The sequence below is a fragment of the Morchella importuna genome (genome assembly GCF_003444635.1).
Source record: "Morchella importuna strain M04M26 chromosome Unknown Morimp01GS016, whole genome shotgun sequence".
NCBI lineage: Eukaryota > Fungi > Ascomycota > Pezizomycetes > Pezizales > Morchellaceae > Morchella > Morchella importuna.
This window is the reverse complement of record NW_025763413.1, coordinates 709,170-730,207: the sequence shown is the minus strand read 5'-3', so window position 1 is coordinate 730,207 and position 21,038 is coordinate 709,170. Positions and strand designations below refer to the sequence as shown.

Below are 21,038 nucleotides of genomic sequence, written 5' to 3'. Positions count from 1 at the left end.
TGGTAATCTTCCGCCGAAATCACCCACCGGATGGTGTGAAGTCAGCGCGGGTTGAACGTGCACGCATTATTTAAGACACAGCTGGTATTGAGACAATGGCTCGGCCAAATACCGCTGGGACATCCAACCCAATGTCGGTAGCATGTTTTTTGGTACCCTTGGCCTGTATCTTGGCCCTTTGCTAGCTTATCTCATCTGATTGCGGTTGGGTGCAAGTTTAGATCTTTGGCATACGCGGCCAGTTCTAGAAAATACTGCCTGCTGGGGTATTTTAAACTTTGCTCTGAATTAAGCTTTTGATCGTAACCCGGCCTCCGGCAGAAACATTGCATAACCCCACAACGTCCCACTGTCATCTTCTAAGTCACTTCATCACACCTTCTGTCAGATGACGGGCACGCTACAAGTCTTGGGACTTGTATAATCACGACAGAGCAGTCGACCAACACCTTTACGTTAGTTACCTACTTCAATAACTAGAAAATCTAGACTAGCTCACACCGAGAGCAAAGGCCATAGGCCTTGAGACCTTGAAAAGAAGAAATTATCTCGAGTCATCGGCTGCAAAATAAGTCTTAAGACATTTTTCGAGAAATACCAGTTCCTATCGTGAGAGATACATACCCCCTTTCATCTTTGTTCCCATCATATGAAGAGTCACTCACACTTTTATAGCTAACCCATGTGATCGACCTCAGCTCTTCGGGTGGTTTCATTTACTCTGGCCACAACAACTTCAAAGTGGGTCATTATATAAGAGAAAACGGGGAGTAAGGGCGGGAGATACAAGTACCTATGGCTCACAGGGAAAGATCTTCCAACACTTAGTCGAACTGCAAAAGTATCGATAATTTGTTATCTTTTTGCCCTGCACTAAGGAAAATCAAAATGCAATTAATGAATTAAATAAAAAAAAAAAAAAAAGGAAAATCAAAAACCTACAAAACCACACCACGGCCAGTTGATGCTAAATCCATTGAAATGAGAACACTTGTAGAAAGATTGGAAAACTCGGAACTCCGGAACTCCTTATTCTAACACCTCGTCAATAAATAGCTGAATGATCTTGGACGGGCTTGGGCACCTTGGAGATGAGAACACTCTGGTTTTTTTGTTGGAATTTGGAGGGGGAAAAGACGAACACTAACATTATCACGATTTCGTTGATTCAACTCAACAATCCCTTAACCTCTACGACCTCAAAAATCTATCTTGAGAACAATCCTGTTTCTTCTCTCGAGACTGACGATGCATGACCAATTTTTGTTGATGTTCCAATCGCCGGGAACAAGTTTGCTGAAATATCCTTCAGGACTAATACAGATTAAAGTATCTATCAGGTATAGAGCCTACACCAGAGGTCAATATGCTAAACGACATGGACCTTGGCCACCCTTAATTTCAATTTCGAGAGGCACATGTTTTAGGACACTAGAATCTGGTCATATGCTTGGACAAAAACATTTAAAACAAATCTGTGGTAATACTTGTTAAGTCGTCTTTTTCGCTCCAATACATAACGGTCAGCATGCTTACAGCTATGGTGAAAGAGGGAGTAGAGGGCGACCCCGTCAACCCTGTACACACCACTTCAGTCAATTCCTTCGTTGGCTACGGGAAGCAAGCGTTGAGGAGCCTCACCTCTAACTCGACTCTATGGCTGTAAGGGCTACAATACTGAACTGGTGTGAACAGGGATGACAAGGTCGCCCCCCAAGACCTCTCGCACCATACGTAGCCAACGCATTTTTTCGAAACAATCAAATACCCAAGATATAGAGACTTTATAAGAGATCAACACTAATTCTAACAATCTACGCACTAGGTCCTACCCAAATCAAGTCAATGCGGAGCCATTGCAACGTTTACAATTTTTTGGCTCATGACCTTTGCTACTAAATGTTATTTTCGTCACCATCGATCACTCGGTGTGCTTCGACCTCGTGGTATTTATCAGCACGCGTCGCTTTTGAAACCGCACTCATAAATATTGGTCCTATTATCAAGTGAGCCCATCCCTGCCGTAATACCATAATCCAAAAACTAATAACAGGGATTGAAATATTACTATTGAAAAAACTATTAAATTTCCTCGAACCAAATCAACGACTTCACTTACTACACGAATGTTTTCCCTTGATAGTGATGTTTATTGACCTCACCGTTGCGATCGTTAGCGAGGTTACAATCCTCAACACATTCAAAACGCGACGTCTTACCCCCCCAAAACTTACATCTGAGAAAAATTTTCTACACCGAATATTTCAATGTGGCATGTAGGTACATACATCAGCCGCTTTCTCGCGAGAAAATAAATTTCCGCGGTATGTACACACAGCGAGCATAATAGCTTTGACAGTAACCCTTGACTGACGAACTTTTTCCTGCGCATACTGCAGGCAGGATCCGCCATCAATTCCGAATAACACCGGTACCGGCGTCATTCATTCCTCAGGCACGCACCACCCGCGACAGAAACAGACATGCAAGGTACCGATCATCTCGCCTGTTTTTAATCGTAATTTCACACCTTAAGTAAACGCTTCCAGTGTAGAGTTTCAAAACTTTGTTACCCCTGATGACTTGGTCAATGATCATCAATGTACATACATCCCGCGTCACCAAGGGAAAGGGCACCAAAAAAAGTTTTCGCACGCACGGACCAGAGGGTATCGTCATCGGTCGACACGTAAACCCCTGCCAGAGCAGTAGCAGAGCCGCAGCCATGTGTCTCTATCGCTCTATCGATAACAGCAATCAAGAGCCTACTATACGGCAACTTCCGGAACGAAACAGCTGACAAAAAGAATAGACATGAGGACTAATTCACGAGAATTCGAATTCTTGGTCAAGGCGCCTCGGAGAAATTTGGTGAACCAAGAGAACCCAAAGGATTACTAATAACGATGAATGAATGAGTGACGATGATGATTTAGGCGACTGTCTTATTTCGAGATCGTGCAGCTTCAGTCGCAACGTCCATCCCTAAATGGGCGATGGTATTGTGGCTTTCTTGGCGCACCCTCTCATCCTCTCGTTAGACGCCCGGCCCCCATCCATGGGACAGCAACACCCACCTTCAGCCAGGGTTAGGTTTGAGCCATCAACACATGCACATACATGTTTTTCTTCACTTTGGCTTCACGTAAGTACCCCGTTTTTTTCAGAACAGTATCACATCATATCATTATGGCCTAGGTCGATCGTTCAACTTGTAAACGTCATAGACTTATTATTCATTGCAACGAACAACTAACTGTACGTATGTAGGTACACTCGTGGGGGTTTCGGTAGAGTATGATGTTGTTCTCACCGCGCGAAGCTGTGATAACCCGTAATGCACATAAACAGAAAGTGCACATTCCCTTCCTTTTCCTAGCCGTATGGTAGGCTACTGTTCCGACGTCAAAATTAAAAAAGATCGTCTCCGGAAAATTCTTTGTCGCCTGATTTGTGCGAGCTACCGACATGGAGAAGATGAGAGACTTCACTCTTCTCACGGATCACGGCTGCACGGTATATCACTCGGTAAATACTCAATGTTGGACGGCTTAGGACGGATAAGGCTAGGTTTGAAAGAACAAGCTTTCTTTCTCTTAAACACTTATGTACCACCTGCGTCGGGGTTTAGAGTAGAACAGCCTTCCTTACTTTGCCTGTTTCCTCTCCCTGCATCTACCTACTAATGTACCTACACTCTTTCTAACCATCACGATACTCTCATCAGGTCAATGTCGTCACTCCTCTACATTTTTGCCCCTGTCACGGTGAGCTTTAACTACCACACAATAGTAAGAAACACAACCGACTGATATTACTCCACTTATTACTATTTCCTACTCCGTATTTTACGTTTCAGGATGGAGGAGAATAATAAGCTTGTGAGTAGGTACAGCTCTGCTCTGGCAGATGTGATACGCCCTAGCTTCTGCCCAACAGTTGGCAGAAACACATCAGTATGCAATGCATGTCTCATATTTTTCATCAGTCCATCCGAGCGAACTGCCGACACAACTTACACTCCTGTGTGTACCCTAGAGCACTGACCTACTTGGGTCACGGCGTTACAGAAATAGATTTCGGAGCAAGGCTGGCTTCCAGAAGACCTTTTCTTTCTGGAAATCCTTGGCTTTCGTGGAGTTGAATTGACTTGGAAGCTAGTGTAAGGTAGCTACTAGCATGTCTCAGCCTCTCATGTCGATGATGGCGGTTGTGGTTGTGGTTAGCTTAGCTGGCACACCACCCCAACGTCGGATTCGATGAAGACAGTCATTTCTCCGAATTTCTTTCTTTCGCTAGGGATACCTACTGAGATAGTAAGTAAGCTGGACCAAATTAAATGAGACGAAACAACCCTTTTACAGCCAGTCAGCCAGCCATGGTTAGCCAACTACATAACTTCAAACCCATGGAAAAAAGAACCTCGTGCTGATGACTGAGGTGAGGTGACGAGGCCATCCATCCATCATCGCGATGGGATGGATTGATAGACCAGTCTGAATCTCGATGTAGGGATGGGAATCCATCTCGGCCTTGTTAGTTCGCGGTGTAGGCTAGCTGATTTTCTTTTCTTAGCCCGGTTCTCAGATGTGCAGAGTGTGTACATCTCATACCAGAACTATGTTCATAATAGGCTCGTACAGTCCGCACAAGTGCTCTTCCGGGGCGAGGAGGAATAGGTCATCATGCTTTTCCTCAGTCCAAAAAAGAATTACATTTAGGAACGAATTCGAGTAATTTTCCATCTCCACGGCAAGACATTGGGCATTGACCATGTCCCTCATCTTGATTCGCGTCTACGTCCAATGCCCGTTTTATGCAATCATTTTCGGGCTAACTACATCGAATTGAGTAGCAGCACTAGCTCGACTAGATTCCATGCCATGCTATGTCGTGTAGGACTTTGAAGAGGCAAGGAAGAATAAAAAAAAATTATATCGACACGTATGTTCGTTGCCTGCCTCTACGCACAACACGGACCCCCCCGTAATCCTCCGCCGTGCATCTTGGTGCTAGATATCCAGAATAGGGCAAAAGAAGAAAGAAAGAAAAAGAGGAGATAGAAGAGTTGGAGAGAAAAAAAAAGAAATAACCTTAAGCCGTGGTAGAGCACTCGGCCTGGAGGGGATTTTTTTGGTACTGGATAGAGTAGATGAGCTCTCAAGTGGAAGAAGCGCGCGTATGTAATAGTAGAGCCCGGTATTGATCATGCAGAGCACTCAGTTAATAGTTCACCCCTTCCCCCATGGCCAATGGCAAACTTATGTAACTGATTAACTAATGTAATCATAACCCATAACCCCATAATATATATCTTAACACAACCTCACTAACTAAAACCTTAATTATAAGAGGAAAGGAAAAGAAAAGAAAAAAAACCACCAATATTAACCCTACCCCACAATTGCAAACGTACCAAAAAGGGAAAAGGAAATTTTTCCCTCTTTATCGAATTGATTCCGACACGGGCCAAGTACACATACACCAGTAGGCGGCTACCCATACCATACTTTCCCAACCCTGATAGACACATACATGTATCCCTACTCTAGCGCAAGAGCAACCATATGCGGTCCCCATACCCGCCTACCTAGCGGCAGCAGTACAGTAACCTCAGTGCTACTAACTCTAGATCCCGCTACTAGTATACCTAGCTGGCTAGAGTAACGCCGCCCCCTCCTCTTCCTCCTCACCCCCTCACCGTCTCCCCGTCCGCCCCCCCCCCCCCCTTCCACCACCCCATCCATCCATGTATGTGCATACGTCGAGGGCAGTTTTCGGCACGGTAATTGTACATAAGATACTAGGCATGTATGTATAAGCTAACGCACATCTCTCCGCTCAAGTGCCCCCGAAGTGCGCGTGACTACTGTAGACTGCTGCTGCTCCTGCCAGTGATCCTGCTGCTCCTGCTGCTCAATTCTACACTCAGGCCGCCACTGTATCCTGTATCCTGTATGTACATATGTATGTAGGTGGAAAGAGTACGTAGGTAGGGTGGATGGGGGTAGGGTAAGGTAGGGTCTGTGGGCTAGATATACTCAAATGGTTAATGATGTGATATAGTGATAGTGGTCGTGGTGCCGACGGTGGAGGCGATGATAATAATGGTAATATCGACTCAATATAAAGCCCACCTTTACAGATAAGATATAGTGCTTTGGGTACTAGCCGGTGGTATGGCTTATTCGTCATTGCCCGTTGGTGGAATGGATGTCTATCTCATCGCAGCCGGACGTCCATGGGTTGTCTGCCCCATGGGAGTGAAGTATGGGTGCATAATCAGGATTCGTGCATATGTCTGGAAGAATTAATGAGCCCACAAAGTAATTGTTTTATCCGTGCACTAGTGAAGAAAAAAAAAATCGGTTCAGTAGAATAACCTGTAGCTTCCAACTGATATCGTCTATGCAGCCAGAGATTTATCGCAAAGTAATGTAAAGTAAATTCGGACAAAAAGTCTTTCCAATACTAAGAGATAGAAAAATAGATGTAAAGTACTCCGGTAATAACCCCCGTATCGCCCAATATACCCAACCGAGGTAACATCCTGCTAAAGACAAATGAAAGTCCAAAAAAAAAGACCAAATGATAAGCTTTCAAAATCTATCATCTACTGTAACTCCCCCAGATTTCATCCAAGTCGTAAAAAACCTCTTTCCCAATTTTAGACATATCGTTCGTAACTTCATAAGATTTGTACTTCACGGCGCCTGTCCGCTGAAAGGTCTCGAAACACCATAACCAAATAACAACCAAACTCCAAGCAACACCAGAAAAATAAAAGGAATGTAAAACAAAATCTCGAAAGCAGCGAATTCCGCCAAAGAATTTATCGTAGTGGCCAATCCTCTCGATTTCCACGTTAATCATGTAATATAATAGCGCCAAACCGGAAAGAAAACACCGAGGAGGGAGAAGAGACACCGAATCCAGATGTTCCAGTAAAAGAAAGAAAAAACAGAAATAAACCCAAACCCGCAAATGCTCCTTAACCCCCAAAAAGTATCCATAAAAATAGAGTAGAAACAAAGAAAATCGTGTAAGCATAAGACATTGATGGACCTTTAATATACCAAAACACCAATCGATCCGGGGCAGGTGAGTTGTTGCTCTAATTAAAAAAGAAAAGTATGGGTTGTGGTCATTGGCCGTTCATTGCCCATCCCAGTTCTGGCGAAGCATTCTTGAGTCGGCAACCGGGGACAAGCCCGAGTTGTGTTGCATAGGCTCTAGCCATTTCTCGGACCTCAACTTGGCCATACGGTCGCAAATCTCTTTCTCACTTCTTTTACTGAGAAGAATATTGACTTCATTGAATGAAAGGCCTTTGTTTACCAAGATTTCATCCTCAGCGGGTGTCCAGGGCTCGAGGTATCGGGGAGAGGACGAAGCCGGGGATGGAAGTTGTGGAGCTTGATACGTGTGCATTGGCACTGAATAGCCGGAATGACCCCATGGTCTCTGTTGAGCCAATGATTGGTAGTAGTGATTTTGGCGAATCGGAGATTCCGATGTAGAAAGCGCATAATGGGGCATCGATGGGGGGATCGAGTGATGCATCTGTGGTGTGCTGGGATTGGTCACAGGAGCCGGGGATTGGTTGTTGATACAGCTCATTAGTAACTTTGGGCTGTTAGAGATAGTTCCGGCGGCCGCTGTGGATGCCATCTCGCTTGCGAAAGAAGACGAAGTGGTTGTAACAACGGGAGGCCGGCGGTGTCCATGGTAGTACTTCAGAGTACCAGAAGCAAGACGGCGCCAGCGGAACTGGCAAGCATGGGAAGTTCTACCGGGAACTGCGAATGTGTTAGTGATATGATATTTGATAATCTAATATTCAAGACCTACAGTGTGTTGCGATTTCCTTCCAGCCAAGTCTCTGCTCCTCCTTCAATTGCTTAAGCAAGATATCATCTTGAGGGTCCCATGACATGGGGGTGCGAGGAGTCTTGGGCCTAAATACAATGGATTAGTATTGTGAATTCAATATAAAGAAGATATATTGCTTACTTTTTCCTTCCAAGAACATCATATTCATCTCCGCCACATCTAGTAGAGTTGGTAGCAGTTCTAGGAGAACTGCAGCCACAAATCAGTTTTCCGGTGCTCCTCATTATTATAGAGTACCAAGTTGGACTAACCTCCTGCTCTTCCTTTTTGCACCGTTGATATCTGCACCAACCTTCTGGTCGGTCATCATGTCCATGTGATCGAATCCCAAGAGGCTGCCCCTCCTCCTTGACAAATCAACCTCAAATGAATCTCTGTAGTTTGTCTGTCCTGCCGGTGTCCATGGGCTGCTAGCTACAGAGCTACTGCGAGTGCTAGTTGAAGCAGTGGTGGGTGAGTTCTCTTCAGACCACAATGCCGATGGAGAAGAAACTCCAGAACTATCACTAGAAACTGAATCCGGTGAAGATAGAAGGGAAGAAATGGAATGCTTCTTCACAACTGTAGACCTGGTACTCCTGCGTGTTGGCTCAGCTGAGGCATCTACTGGAAATCCAGCTCCAGCAGGTGTAGATGCTGCTGATGATACCGCAGAACCGGAATTGGAGTACGACTCTGGAAAGTATGAACCCACTGATGGAAGGGGATACTTGGAAGGGGCGAATTCTTGCATGTGGGGACGTCTGTTGTATTGGTATGAAGGAGCTGGAAGGTTGGCTGTGTTGATGGAGGTAACTGAATTCGAGAGTCGGAGGTAGGAAAGGGTGAGGGAGAGGTCGAGGCAGACATGTTTGTTGATTGACTTGTAATGAATTGAGCTGGGGGCATCAGATTAGCTTGATGAGGTCCAGGCTGGATGAAGGTTGTATGAGATGAGAAGCACGAAAGCATGAAAGGGAGGGGAGGGATCGGAGAATTAAATGAAAAGAACAGAGGAGGGGAAGAGGAGGGCTACTGGGAAGAGGGACGAAGAGGAGGGTATGAGGAGGAGGGTAAGAGAGACAAGTAAGGTAAGCAACTAGACTGCACAAGCAAGCTAACAGATGCAAGCACACACTAGGCCCTCTCACAGTCTTCTCACTCACACACACCTTTGAGGAAAAAATCGGCCACCACCCACAAACTAACCTCCACTAATGTCTAGCTTTTCCTGGATCACTAAATCTCACTGGATGGGCGAAAAGTAAAAATAAAAATAACCCCCAACTTAGGCCGACCAGCGCCGAAGGTATGTAGGTAGGTATGTAACGATTGAGGCAATTGACAATACTTATTTTTACTTTTTATTTTTTTGCAATTGCAACCGGAAAAACCAAGTTCTCCGAATAACTGAGTGGGAGCGTGGGAGGCAAGGAAGTGGGGAGAGGAGGGGGTAACTTGAATGGTAATCAATTGATGATGATGAGGGGCCGAAAAGGCAAGAAGGAAAGCCTGAACAAAGAGATGTACTGCAGAAATCGGAACCCAAACAGTTTCTCCGAGGCTGTACTTATTTGTTTCCGCACGGATGTGACGATCTCGAGCGGAGGCGTGGGCTTTGTTAATGCAGACGTGGAGGTGGAGAGGAGGGATGCTGCAGGGCTTGATGACGCTCAGGGAAGGATGGGTGCATATGGGAAGATCAGGACGTCCTGCTAATGCTCATGCTGCTGCTTGTTGCGCGAAGACCGGATGGAAGGAGGGGTCGAGAGAAGGACAGGCATAGAAGAAGGAAGGGGAACGTTGGGAGGAGGTGGAGGTCGTTGTCGACAAGGACAGCAGCTAAGCACGCAGGCAAGAAACGACGAACTGCTGCGAGTACTGCTACTGCTAGCTAACTGTAGGCACTAGGGGTGAGGAGAACCAGAGAAATTGAATTGTGGTAGGAGGAGTTCATGCAACCTCGGATTGGATACTGCGTTATATTCCCGACTGGCCGACGTCTGGCTAAGGAGAAGGAGGAGTAGGTGCATCATGATCAAGCAGCAGGAGCATGGGCAGGCAGCAGGCAGCAGCAGCAGCAGCAGGCAGCATGAGCAGCAGCAAGCAATTGCGCAAAAGGAAAGGCCCGGCCTGGGAAGGGGTGGTGCTGTCTGTCGGTGATAATGCGTTGAAGAATGGCCAGGACGAGAAGAATGGCTATGACTGGTGTTGAGGGATGAGAAGCGAGAGACCTGCAGCTCTCTAGGTCCTGGTGCGTGGGTGGTCTAACGACGGAGGAGCTTGAGGTAGTTGGTGGATGTGGATTTCGTGGTTACGGTGGTAGTGGTACTGATTCTGATGCCGCTGCTGTAGCTGCTGACAGCTTGTTGGTGAGGATAAGCTGGTTCGTCGGTTGATGGTTAATGATGATGGGTGAGGTGATGGATGGTCGCCATCGTGGTGATACTTTTTTTGATCTCTGTTGAATGTAGGTGTAGGTGCACGGAGCCCTCTTTGCTCAACACCACCTCTCTCCTACCTGCCTACCTAAGCTACCCACAAGCTACCCACAAGCTGCCAACCAGCAAATCATGAATTCGTATAATTTTTTTCCTCCAATTACACGTATCTAGTTTATCCCCAATCTTCCCCACCCACCATTTATTTTTTATTTTTTATTTTTTTCGATTGAAGAATCAAGATAGTATACATCTATGTACTAGGACTCTCTGCTCTACCTACGTCAACTTTTGTGATATGGCTATAAGCGTTCCCTATAATTGCCGTTGTTATCAACGGTCGTGGCCTGTAGGGTATTTTGAATTTTATTTATTTATTTTTTATCATTTTTTTTAGTGGGAAAATTCACTTTACCCTTCTTTTGGATCTTCCCCGATGAGAGTGAAAAAAGTGGAAGTAGGTAATGTACCGGTACATGTACATGTACATGGAAAAGAGGGTGAATGAGCGGACTACAAGAAAAAGGTCACCAGTTCGAGGAATTGGTAACAAAAAAAAAAAAGAATAAAAAAAAAAAAGTAAAAACCAGAACCAGAGGTGTCAATCCACGCGTGTAAAAGCGCCCCTCTAGTACTCTCAAGCACCCCTCACTTTGCAGTTAGCCACTTCCCCTCCCCATTGCACCAAACAACCCCTGGTCATTCCATCCCATCGGATCTGCTTCCAACGCAGTCCTATCATCGATCCCGCTCATCTCTTAGCCGACTTCTTACCCCCCCTCCCTCTTCCTCTTTACTGTACCTACGGTCTACATACAGCTCTACCTACCACATACCATACGAGTCTCTACCCTTACCCCCTCACCCCGAAGCGGTGTTTGTTGTCACTTTCCTTTTGCTACCCTTCTTTCGTCTCAATCCCATCCAGCCGGATGTGAACCCCACCACACCACTGCACGTTCACATCCATAGCCCCTCCAAAAAAACACGTTGTGTCGAATGGGCTTCGTTGAAGCGCTGAAACGAGACTATCTTGAGCTAATCCGTGTCCTTCTTCCATTCGTTGTACTGTGGGGTAAGAAAAAGTGTAGGGGTGGGGGTTTAGATGAACCACCCAATTTTGACCGAGAGGGCTATTAGGGAATGAGATGTGCAGGAGGCAGGAAGAGATGCAGTGACGACCGGACTGCAGGGTGCGCTGGCATGGGATCGAAAGAGAGGAAGTCTCCTCCCTCCCCTACTTGAATTACAAGCCTACGTTAAAACTCTTCGTACAAAAAAAGGAGTACAACGTTTTATTTTTGGTGATGGAGCACCTGCCCGGAAAGGCCGGGTAACGGGCCCGCAGGCTGTCGTCTCCATGGGGAAAAGCATGGTCCAAGCTTTTTTTCTCAATTCTCCTCCTCTCCCTGACCCTCGCCTCCTCTTCTAGTTTCTTTTAGCGTTTTGCATTTGAGCATTTCTTCTATATGCGCATGAACCTCTCACGAGGCCCGAATTTTCTCTGCGGCGTCACTACGTGCTGTTGCCATGTAAAGCACCTGCTCCAGAGTACTGTTAATTATATCTGAATGTAGCTAGCAGCTAGGTTATACCAGTCCAGTACGACCACCACCGTACATACATCCTACTGTACCTCCAGTACCACAACCAGAGTACTAGCATAGCATAACCACCACAACTGTGCAGCAAGTTGTCGGTTAGGTAAACTCGTGATGTATTTTTTATTTTTATTTTCATCCCTATATGTCTTTCTTTGCTTTTAGACCAATTTAATTGCGCGAAAATCATCACGCAAAGAAAAAAAATAAAATGAAAAAGGAATTTAGTAGAAATATCAATCAGCAAGAAGTGTCAATGGCAATGGCAATTGTATCCAGCCAAACAATGAACGAGGACATGTTCACTTTAGAATTAAAGACGCATCATGCCTACGTCTAGTTATTTCATCCCCTTTAAATTGGAATTTGCAATTGAGTACGGCTGTTGCTCAAGCTCTCCTCACGGTGGTGTTCCTGTTCCTCCATTGCCACGTATTCCGCCGCCCCGCAGTATCCAACTCCAATTCTCAGTATAGTAAAGCTTCATAAAGGCAGCGGTCACGGTCATCGTGAGATTCTAAAAACTACCATTTTAATCCAAGCTGGAAGTGCATAATGGGAGAGCATGGAGACTGGTGGACGTGGCCTAGGTTGACGGTATGGAGGACAGAGGGCTTTCGCTTGACTTGCAGTTGACTCATGACGGGCCGTTGCACTGTAATAACCACCGAAAGCTGCGAAAGCTGGTATCAAAGTCCCGTCCCTTTGACTTGACCCGAACGACGACAAAATTCGGTTCTTTTTTTACTTTTATTTTTATTTTTTCTTACTATACTATACACCAGGCACTGGTCCTCGATCGCCATGTAGACCTGGGATCCTGACGGGAGTTGCAATTGTTCTAAACTTCACCCACAAAACAGTCTCAGCCGCGTCCAAGAATGGCAATGTCCATCGATAATCGAAAAGCCTTCGCCGCCACTTTCACCGCTCACTTGTCCACCACCAGGAACAACAGCACTGCATCAGTTACAATTGCCACGGAACGCCTCAACGCCAACAATGTACTTCTGCCTCGCCGCAAGATCTACCACGTCAATTGCAGATTGTGTGATGAATAAGTCAAACTCTTTTGAATCAGATTTTTGAGCGTGAATCCGACAGATTCAGCAATGACAGAATGCGCTTACGACCGAAACGACCGAAAGTAGTAATGGGCGATTTTTTTTTGTTCCGTTGAAAAGGTTAACGTTATCCATGATAGCTTTTTCCTCCAAGGGTTGTGTGTTGCAACCGGGGAATTGTGTTTGGTGACTCGGGTCAATAATGATCTCCGTTGTTTCGCAGAGTTTTGGTTCATCCGATAATGTTCAAACCACCTTGAAAACCTACCGGTCGCCGCTTTCTCGGTGTTCATCGATCATCTCTCGATTTATTCAAGGCGATCGCATCAGATTGGAAACTTCTGCGCAATGCCTGTTTCTTATTGCAGGCCCTACTTCCTTGGGAGAAACAGGTGTCAATATACTTGCAGATCAATTTGTAGTCTTCCCATAATAGTTTCTCTAGCCGACGGCATCTCCGCAGTTACCAAAACAAATTGAACCCGCAGAAACGTTAACCGAAATCATTGCTTACTCTTTATGCGAGAAATTTTGCCCGTTAAACAGGCAGAATAACTAGAGTCGCCCGCCGCATCGCCAGAACACCCCCTCCCACAGTCCCTTATCAAAACGCGATAAGCATAATTGAAGCTTTCACCCAGCGCAGTGACGTTCTAAGCAGCAATTGCTAAACGGCTCAAACCACAACAGGACTCAATTGCTGGCCCGCGTTGCATGCCATCTAATTTCCACCCTGCATCTTCGTTGTAGTCGTTGTTCCCATCCATCGTATCATACCGGTCGCGTTCGAAATAATCGAAACGATGAGTTGTTCCGTCTTTAATTTTTCTCGGTGAACCTTTGTGGACCCCAATCAGGCGGAATCCGTTTTTGAACAACTGCCAACGAGATAGAGGCATCTAAACACATCCTAGCGAAACATCATAAAAGGCTTGCTCTATGTAAGACGCATAGAAGGTCAACTTCGGGCCTCCCGGCGGGGGATGTACAAAAAATACTACAGATTGGACCTGCGCATACTGCTGAAGAACGATGCCCGTCTAGAATGCCCATTTTTCTTTCCTTGATCGCCACCCTAAATGAAGGTTTTTTCTCATCATCATCGCGGAGAACAGATGTAAAACTTCCGCTGCAGGGAGCTGGGGGTAGAATGGTATCTGACTCGAAATGTTCTTGTACCTGGCTACATGGATTAGCCTACTAGTCACAACGATAGAATATTGTACCGGTTCTTACCTTTGTATTCAGCCAGCCAGCATTATCCATTATGCGGCCTCGGTATCCTTTTTGCTGACTTTGAATATTCTCTCATGATTGTCCTTGTTGGAGACATTGAAGTAAAGAGTTCTAGATGAAGATTCCTATTTTTGGTTCGTTGATGGGGTACGTACCGACATGAGACGTAAGTATGTTTAGCATACAACGGGGGAAGGATAATGCAGGCCAATGTTGGTCTTCTCTTCTCCTTCTCGATGTACCCGCTTCGTGGCAATCATGTCTATCTCTTGCTGATCAATTGCCCCTGAAGGTCAAGAGAGTCCCTCTGTTCTACCATCTCAACGGCAATAGTATCTAAGTATTGTTACGATGACCTGTTGCTTCATTCCCAAAGATTATGATATACCACCTGACCAGGGCATGGCAGCAGTATCCAGACACGTGTGATACCGCTTCTCCAGTAGAAAAGGCTTCTCTATCCGCTGTAATGCATTGATCCGCACGATCATTGAGTCCAAAGTCAAGGGAGGCAGGTGACTGATGACCATAGCACAGTCGAACTGGCGTATAGAATGGCAGGAGAAACGAACCTCTATCCCGACTTGCGGGCTGATTTTCTTTTCCGTACTTGTGATATGGAAAGCCAATAAGGCCTTGGCGAAATGGCGCTGTACGAGCAGGTATCACCAGGAAAATGGAGCTATTATGGGATTCGCCAATCCATAACGCATCCATTTTGATCGGGGAAGAACTTCCGCATGTTGAGGGGAGGCAACGCTGGTCCGAGAGATATGATTGCCCTGTTATTATTGCCCCTCTTCGGCCCCCCATGTTCTATATGCACACAACGTCAGCGTGGTAGGTACCCGGGATCTGATAGGCGCGCACTAACTATCAATGTATTAACGTTGGTGTTGGGCTAGGTTGGTTTGGGTTCAGAGTACTTCCATCGGCAAGGCGATGTACATACATATATCAATGTGCATGTCAGCGAATTGAATATAGACGTTTAAGAAAAAAAGAAGGGCGTCCCCGTGAGGGGTCGTGGCGGCAAATGGATGCGACTTCTCCGACTTGCATATTTAACGATTTTCTCCCGTGTGCAGCAGCTTCAAGGACGTTGAATTCTGATTGAACGAAGCGCGATCAAGCGCCTGATGGAGGAGCACTAAAGCTGATCATGATCATCAGTGTCTGCCTGCTCGCTAAGCAAAGCTTCTACCACTGATATTCTTTACCGACCACTAGCGTCCCCATCCTTTCATAAGAGGAATGTTTCCATTTGTTTGAGGAGTGTAATATTTGAAAGGGCTGATGAGCCTCCCTTCGTTAAGTTGTTGTCCCGGCGATTGAAACAAGTTGTTCGATCCAAACGAAGTTTAAGTCCCCACTCCACGTATACCTATCCGGATCACCCTGGCCTCCACATCGGCACCGGCGATAATCCACCGTACATATCGCACGAAAACCCCATCCAACTGCAGGCCCTTTCCTTTCTTAATATTCCTGACATTACTGGCCAATGGTATGTGCAGTGGCAGAAACAGCGGTAATCGAAGTGGCAAGGCGACATAAGTCCTGACAGAGCATCGGAGAAGTTCCAGGCTCTCGGGACCGGCTAATAGGGTTAGCTGATATCTCCCCCTAGTGAAAATCGATTTCTGTCCCAGGTTTCTAGAGAAATAAGTCGTATATTTTTTTCGTATCGTCGGTTCTGCAACAGTTGTTCCGGCTCCCGGAATAATTTTCGATTAATCTGGTTTCTCTCGATCTCGGAATAAATTGATGTGGCATCTACGAACCACCCCAGGACTCCATAGACCTTTTGACCTCTTCGGGCAAAATTTGGGTTAAAAATGTTTGACTTGTTGACCCGAGTGAGCGTCGTGATTGTGGATGATGTAAACATGCATATCCCATCGAGAACTGGTTGGTGTTTTTGGAACTCCTGTTTCTAGCCTGTCTTGCATAGAATACGTGCTAAAGATTATCAGCACGACAGGATTGGCCGGAGATCGCCGAATTATTTTACAGGGATTGGAGGCAGTGGTCCAGCATACACTCGTTGACTTGTTCGAGGCCTTATTTTTAAGATTTTTACTATTAGCTAGATTTTCCGCGCCGGAAATCTCAAACAAAACATTTTATGAAAATCTCACCAAGATGAACATCTTGATTGACAACAAAGTCTCGACCCTGAATGCCAGCGATCCTAGGATCAGGTCCAGAACCGACAAATCCCTGTCAGCATCCTCTCCTACAACAGAAGTAGCTACAGTAAGCTTTCTGGTATCTCCAGGTTCTCCAGCATTTTGACCCTTTGAAATTTGTAATCCGTCCAGAATTCTACTCATTTGAATCCATTAGCCTAGCCCATAATTGAATTCCAATGTCGAGGGTTTGGGACTAAACAAACCAGCAAAGGAGGACAAATATCCCAAATTCCAGGTAAAACCACGGCATTCGATCGTTCCAAGCTCCGATAATTCGACGAGTATTCCCGAGGAGGTTCAGATTCTACAGGTGTATAGAGGTCAATTTTTTTGGGCACGGCAAAATTTACCAACATCAGCGAAGCAAACCGCTTTAACTACAGCAGGACCCGAAGGCTTCGAAGAGCAATGTCAGCTATTCCACTGGCCATGTACCACTTTATAGATAGCAGGTTTGTCAAACCCAAACATCCCCTTCCCGTCCCCCGTAATCCTTCTGGTGGGACGATCATCTCTCGAATCCTCGATGGGGGATAGCTAAAGATTCCAGACATCGCTATTCACTTAGTAGCTACCCTACCTTCGAACCGCAGAACCACACAAGCCCTTTCAAAACCTTACTTAACCCATGTTTCAAACATAGGTTCCCAACAAGCTGTTTTCCCAGTACAAGCCTCCGATAAGCCAGATATAAGCATGTTATAAGACCTACATAAAGGTTGTAATAACTTCTTGTATCCCGGAAAGAATGTTAACAACCTATGTTCTATGAACGTTCAGGCAAGGCCTATGTGGCCCCCGCGGTTCGACGGTAAGGTATGTGGGATTCAAGATGAACGAAGCTTGGAGGAATCTCGAGGTTGCTCGAACGATGACTTGTACAACGTTGCAGGTTTCATCCAGGATCAGGGTTTTCTGTGCACGGGCTGAAAACGCGTCCGGGTAACTGACCAAAGGAATTTAAGGTGCGGCTCTGGTCTATCGCTGGGTTAGGGTTCGGGAAGCTCCGGTCCGCTCCCGTGGGACGTTAACGTGGGATTTGAGCCTATTCTTTCCTTTTTCCTGACGCAGAAAAAAGTGACTTCTAAAAATGACCATTATGTGAACACTTTGCAAATTTTGCACCAAGATTTTCGCCCACTCCATTTTAGATCGATTGAATATCCACGCATAAGGCAATCAATTCCACCGCGGGTGCATTAAGAGGCTCCCCACACTATGTATGCTTGCCAACGTCGTCTACTGTGCACATGCGATGTTCCATACTAAGAACTGCATACGACTGGGGAACAAAAAAAATATTTTTCAAAGTTTATGTAATCGCATAATTCATATGTGCTGAGGTAATCTTTGAAATTAATTTACCATATGTCACATTATGACGATATTTATCCGTATAGATTACCAGACAGAATGGACAGCCTTTCTCCCATTAAACCCCCTTACTATTACTGCACAAAGAACCTATTGGCTACCGGCTTTTATCTTTTACGGGAAAAAAGTATCCCGACATGGAAGAAGAGAATCAAGGCCGAAGAGAAAAATTGAAATTAAGCTCCTTTTGAGCGTTTCGTTCACATGTGGTTGCTAAACAGCCTATAATGATCGTCCGTTCTGCGCAGAATGCATAGTTAAACTTGAAATTTGAGCTCAATTTCAAGAAATTTATTTCCAATCGCATCGGACCGTAAAAACGATGCGTTGTTCAGTCTGCACTAAACAATATAGCTCCGATTTCCCGATTCTTTCAGGTACATGTACATACGTACCTCAAGTCTTTGACTTCTCATACTCTAGTTTTCCTTGTGCAATCAAAGTCAGAGAACAATGTTGCTTTCCATTCTTTAAAGGTTTCAGAGTAGGAACCGAATATACTCAGACATTGTCCGAGTGCTCGGCGGTGTTTCGGCCCGTGGCAGATAATACCAATGATTAATTGTAAAGTCTGCAACCGAATACACACGGGGTAGTTCAGAAGTATGCAGATAAGTACTATCAGTATCCCTTGATACGTACTCCTGTCGTGAAGGCGGACAGCTCATACTTTGCAAGAGATCGTGAACGTCTCGTGGACGATCTGTTTCTTACTACAATCAACGCGGGCACAATCAAGCCACGCCTTTCCCTAGCCCAGGAGTTCTCCTACGTATTGACTTGTCATAATACAGCGCTAAACGCGGGGTCAATGTCAGTCAAACCAAATAGTTCTTATGATAAGTATGTGCGTACAGGTTTATCAAATCCTCAGCGACCAATGGCGCATATCTGGGTTGGGGGTAAGTAGCTAGTTGCCATAGTCTCTAGGGGACATCGCCGAACCTGATTCACTAGGAATTGGTTCATCGGGTGTCAATCTGAAGACCTGCTTACTTGAATAACTGCAAGGCTGCCCACTAGCCGGGGATCCTTTTTGTAACCTCTTGAATCGCATCAATGGAAGGTCTCCTAGTTACGTATTCCACTTGACTCGCGCGCCGGATGGGGGAGTACTCTACAGTGTGAGAGTGGGGCAAAGCAGGTTTGTCCGCTAGGCCTCGTATGATCATAGAGCGTAGAAAAAAAAAGCATCGACCGCCCAGTTGATCTTGTGTACAATATTATTGCGCTGTTTTAACAGCAAGTCAAAGCTGCAGTCAGTCTCATTACATCCCTGGATCCAGCAAGAATGAATTGAAATAATCCAGCGAGTGAAAGGTTAGCTCGGTCCAGATCATTGAGGGGCGAGCAAGGAGGCCCTCAGGCTCCCGATGTCCATGTGACCCCATCTCCGCCGGGCCCACCGAAATGTTGCCGTATAGAGGCATCAGTTATACGGAATAGCTTGGTAGCCCGGTGAAGAGTTAGGTACATAGTAGCATCTAGACTGGTGGCCCGAAAAATCACTCAAAAGATTTCAACCCCAAGCTTGCTCCGTCGTGTTTAGAAAAAAACAGTTCTTTTCTTTTCCTTTTTTTCCCTTTTTTTTATTTTTTTTGCTACTATTTTCTTTAGCTGCAAATCCCCCACATCCATCATCATTTAGTTGCCGATGATTTTCGGTAATGCCTAACCAGTAGATAGTGGCAAAATCAACTACGGGATTTGCGGTACAGCTGAATTAGTGGGTTGGGGATGTTTGACCCGCGCTAATCCCCCACATATGGCGCAGGATCCCAAGCTTGTCAGGTAGCTAGCTTTCTTAACGGTGAAAGATCGTATCTCAAATACATACCAAGTGCATTAATGCCAGCGATTTAAAACCATGTCGACATATGGGGTTCTCGAATCTGCCAACAAAATATACAGAGAGTGAAAAAAATACAGTTTACGATCATGCAGGTGAGAGTACAACAGAGGTGGTCTATCAAATGAATTGAACTCATGGTGTCGTCCAGGAACCCTCGGGGCACGGATACATTTACATGGTCCAACGGAACCGCAATTGTCGGTTGTCTTTACGTACAACTTGGACGTGGCCAGGCAGTAAACTAATAGATATTCATTGATCGTCAGGAGATTTTGTTTCAAAACGTTTCTGTAGCGTGTCGCCAATTGTCTGATTGAAATGCCCTTAGAATAATATCCCGAACTGGTACTCACCATAATCATTCAACTTTCACATCCCTTGATTGGAGATCCACGGGTCTAAGATAATGGTATATATGATATCGAGATGGATCACCCTGTAAAGGAATCTGATAGGCGTCTCTTCTTATAATTGGGTGCACCATGGAATGTAGTCGCGGACAATAGTCTTTTCCATTCAAATTCCGCCAGCAACTATGGTGAGCCTTTCTGAAACCATAAAAAAAAACCGGCAATTAATAGCACGAAAAAAATGCGGTATATATTTTTCCAATACTGTAGCCGTCAATAGTTGTTTTTGTGGGAGTAACGGCAGTGTTCTCAATGCTTGAGGAACGGCGAGTGATGATCCGTGAAGCCAGTGAAAGCTTGCAGCAAGGCATCATATGACCTCGACTGGAGCCCTATTGTCAAATGTAATGATAAGCGTGCATTTCGAATGATTTTGCCGCTTTATCCAGAGGGGGACACCAAGTGCTTGTGCTCCATCGGTGGAATACTCATTCAGTAGAAAGCCATATTACTGGCCCAGGCGATGGTCGAAGCACTTTCACGTGCGCGGACAAAGCTCTTCCTGGGCCAGATTGACGTATAGAATCTTAGAGATCTGATTGATCTAAGTACTAACCCCGCCCCCAATCTTTCCAAGTTGATCTCCGTTACTCTTCGAAGGGTTGAAAAAAAAGGGCTACCACCAAAAGCGGAGCCGTGTCTATTTCAAGCACTCCCTGTGTATTTATAGACCACAGCGATGCATAGGGCACCATGATCGTTGATTCCCTAACGGCATACTACAGTCAGTAGACCACTCTGTCCTTATCAAAAAGAGTTAGATACGAAGGGCTACGATGCCATTTTGGTAATACATGTCTGACGGGATTCGTATGTAGTTCGAAGATATTGCGGCCTGACGCCGAGTCGTTGAAAGTCACGACTTGGTTACCTCGAGAGGCTCTGTTCTCACTGGCCGCTCTCTACCACGTCGCGGATGCCGGGACGACCGTCGGGTATGCATGCCCGGAGCGGAGAATCAGTGAGTGCCGTTGTCTGGGCATTCTGAACAGG

At 45.6% G+C, this 21,038-nt stretch overlaps 3 protein-coding genes across 3 annotated transcripts; all 3 read right to left on the bottom strand.

The window, feature by feature from the left end:
* Nucleotides 1–7,155: 7,155 nt before the first annotated feature.
* Nucleotides 7,156–8,626, bottom strand: LAJ45_05876 (uncharacterized protein; the record flags this gene model as incomplete). The annotated part of the gene is made up of 4 exons (XM_046115445.1): nucleotides 7,156–7,799; nucleotides 7,852–7,958; nucleotides 8,014–8,082; nucleotides 8,145–8,626. 4 exons carry the CDS (start codon nucleotides 8,624–8,626, stop codon nucleotides 7,156–7,158), a joined length of 1,302 nt encoding a protein of 433 aa, XP_045971494.1.
* A 5,262-nt stretch (nucleotides 8,627–13,888) lies between these two features.
* LAJ45_05875 (uncharacterized protein) lies at nucleotides 13,889–14,244 on the bottom strand (the record flags this gene model as incomplete). The annotated part of the gene is made up of 3 exons (XM_046115444.1): nucleotides 13,889–13,915; nucleotides 13,999–14,157; nucleotides 14,215–14,244. The coding sequence occupies 3 exons, from the start codon at nucleotides 14,242–14,244 to the stop codon at nucleotides 13,889–13,891; spliced, it is 216 nt and encodes a 71-aa protein (XP_045971493.1).
* A 306-nt stretch (nucleotides 14,245–14,550) lies between these two features.
* Nucleotides 14,551–17,050, bottom strand: LAJ45_05874 (uncharacterized protein; the record flags this gene model as incomplete). Its single annotated transcript, XM_046115443.1, has 13 exons — nucleotides 14,551–15,030; nucleotides 15,089–15,115; nucleotides 15,366–15,370; nucleotides 15,439–15,454; nucleotides 15,612–15,814; nucleotides 15,999–16,176; nucleotides 16,257–16,277; nucleotides 16,356–16,545; nucleotides 16,613–16,713; nucleotides 16,779–16,805; nucleotides 16,873–16,905; nucleotides 16,962–16,965; nucleotides 17,031–17,050. The coding sequence occupies 13 exons, from the start codon at nucleotides 17,048–17,050 to the stop codon at nucleotides 14,551–14,553; spliced, it is 1,305 nt and encodes a 434-aa protein (XP_045971492.1).
* Between the last annotated feature and the right edge of the window lie 3,988 nt (nucleotides 17,051–21,038).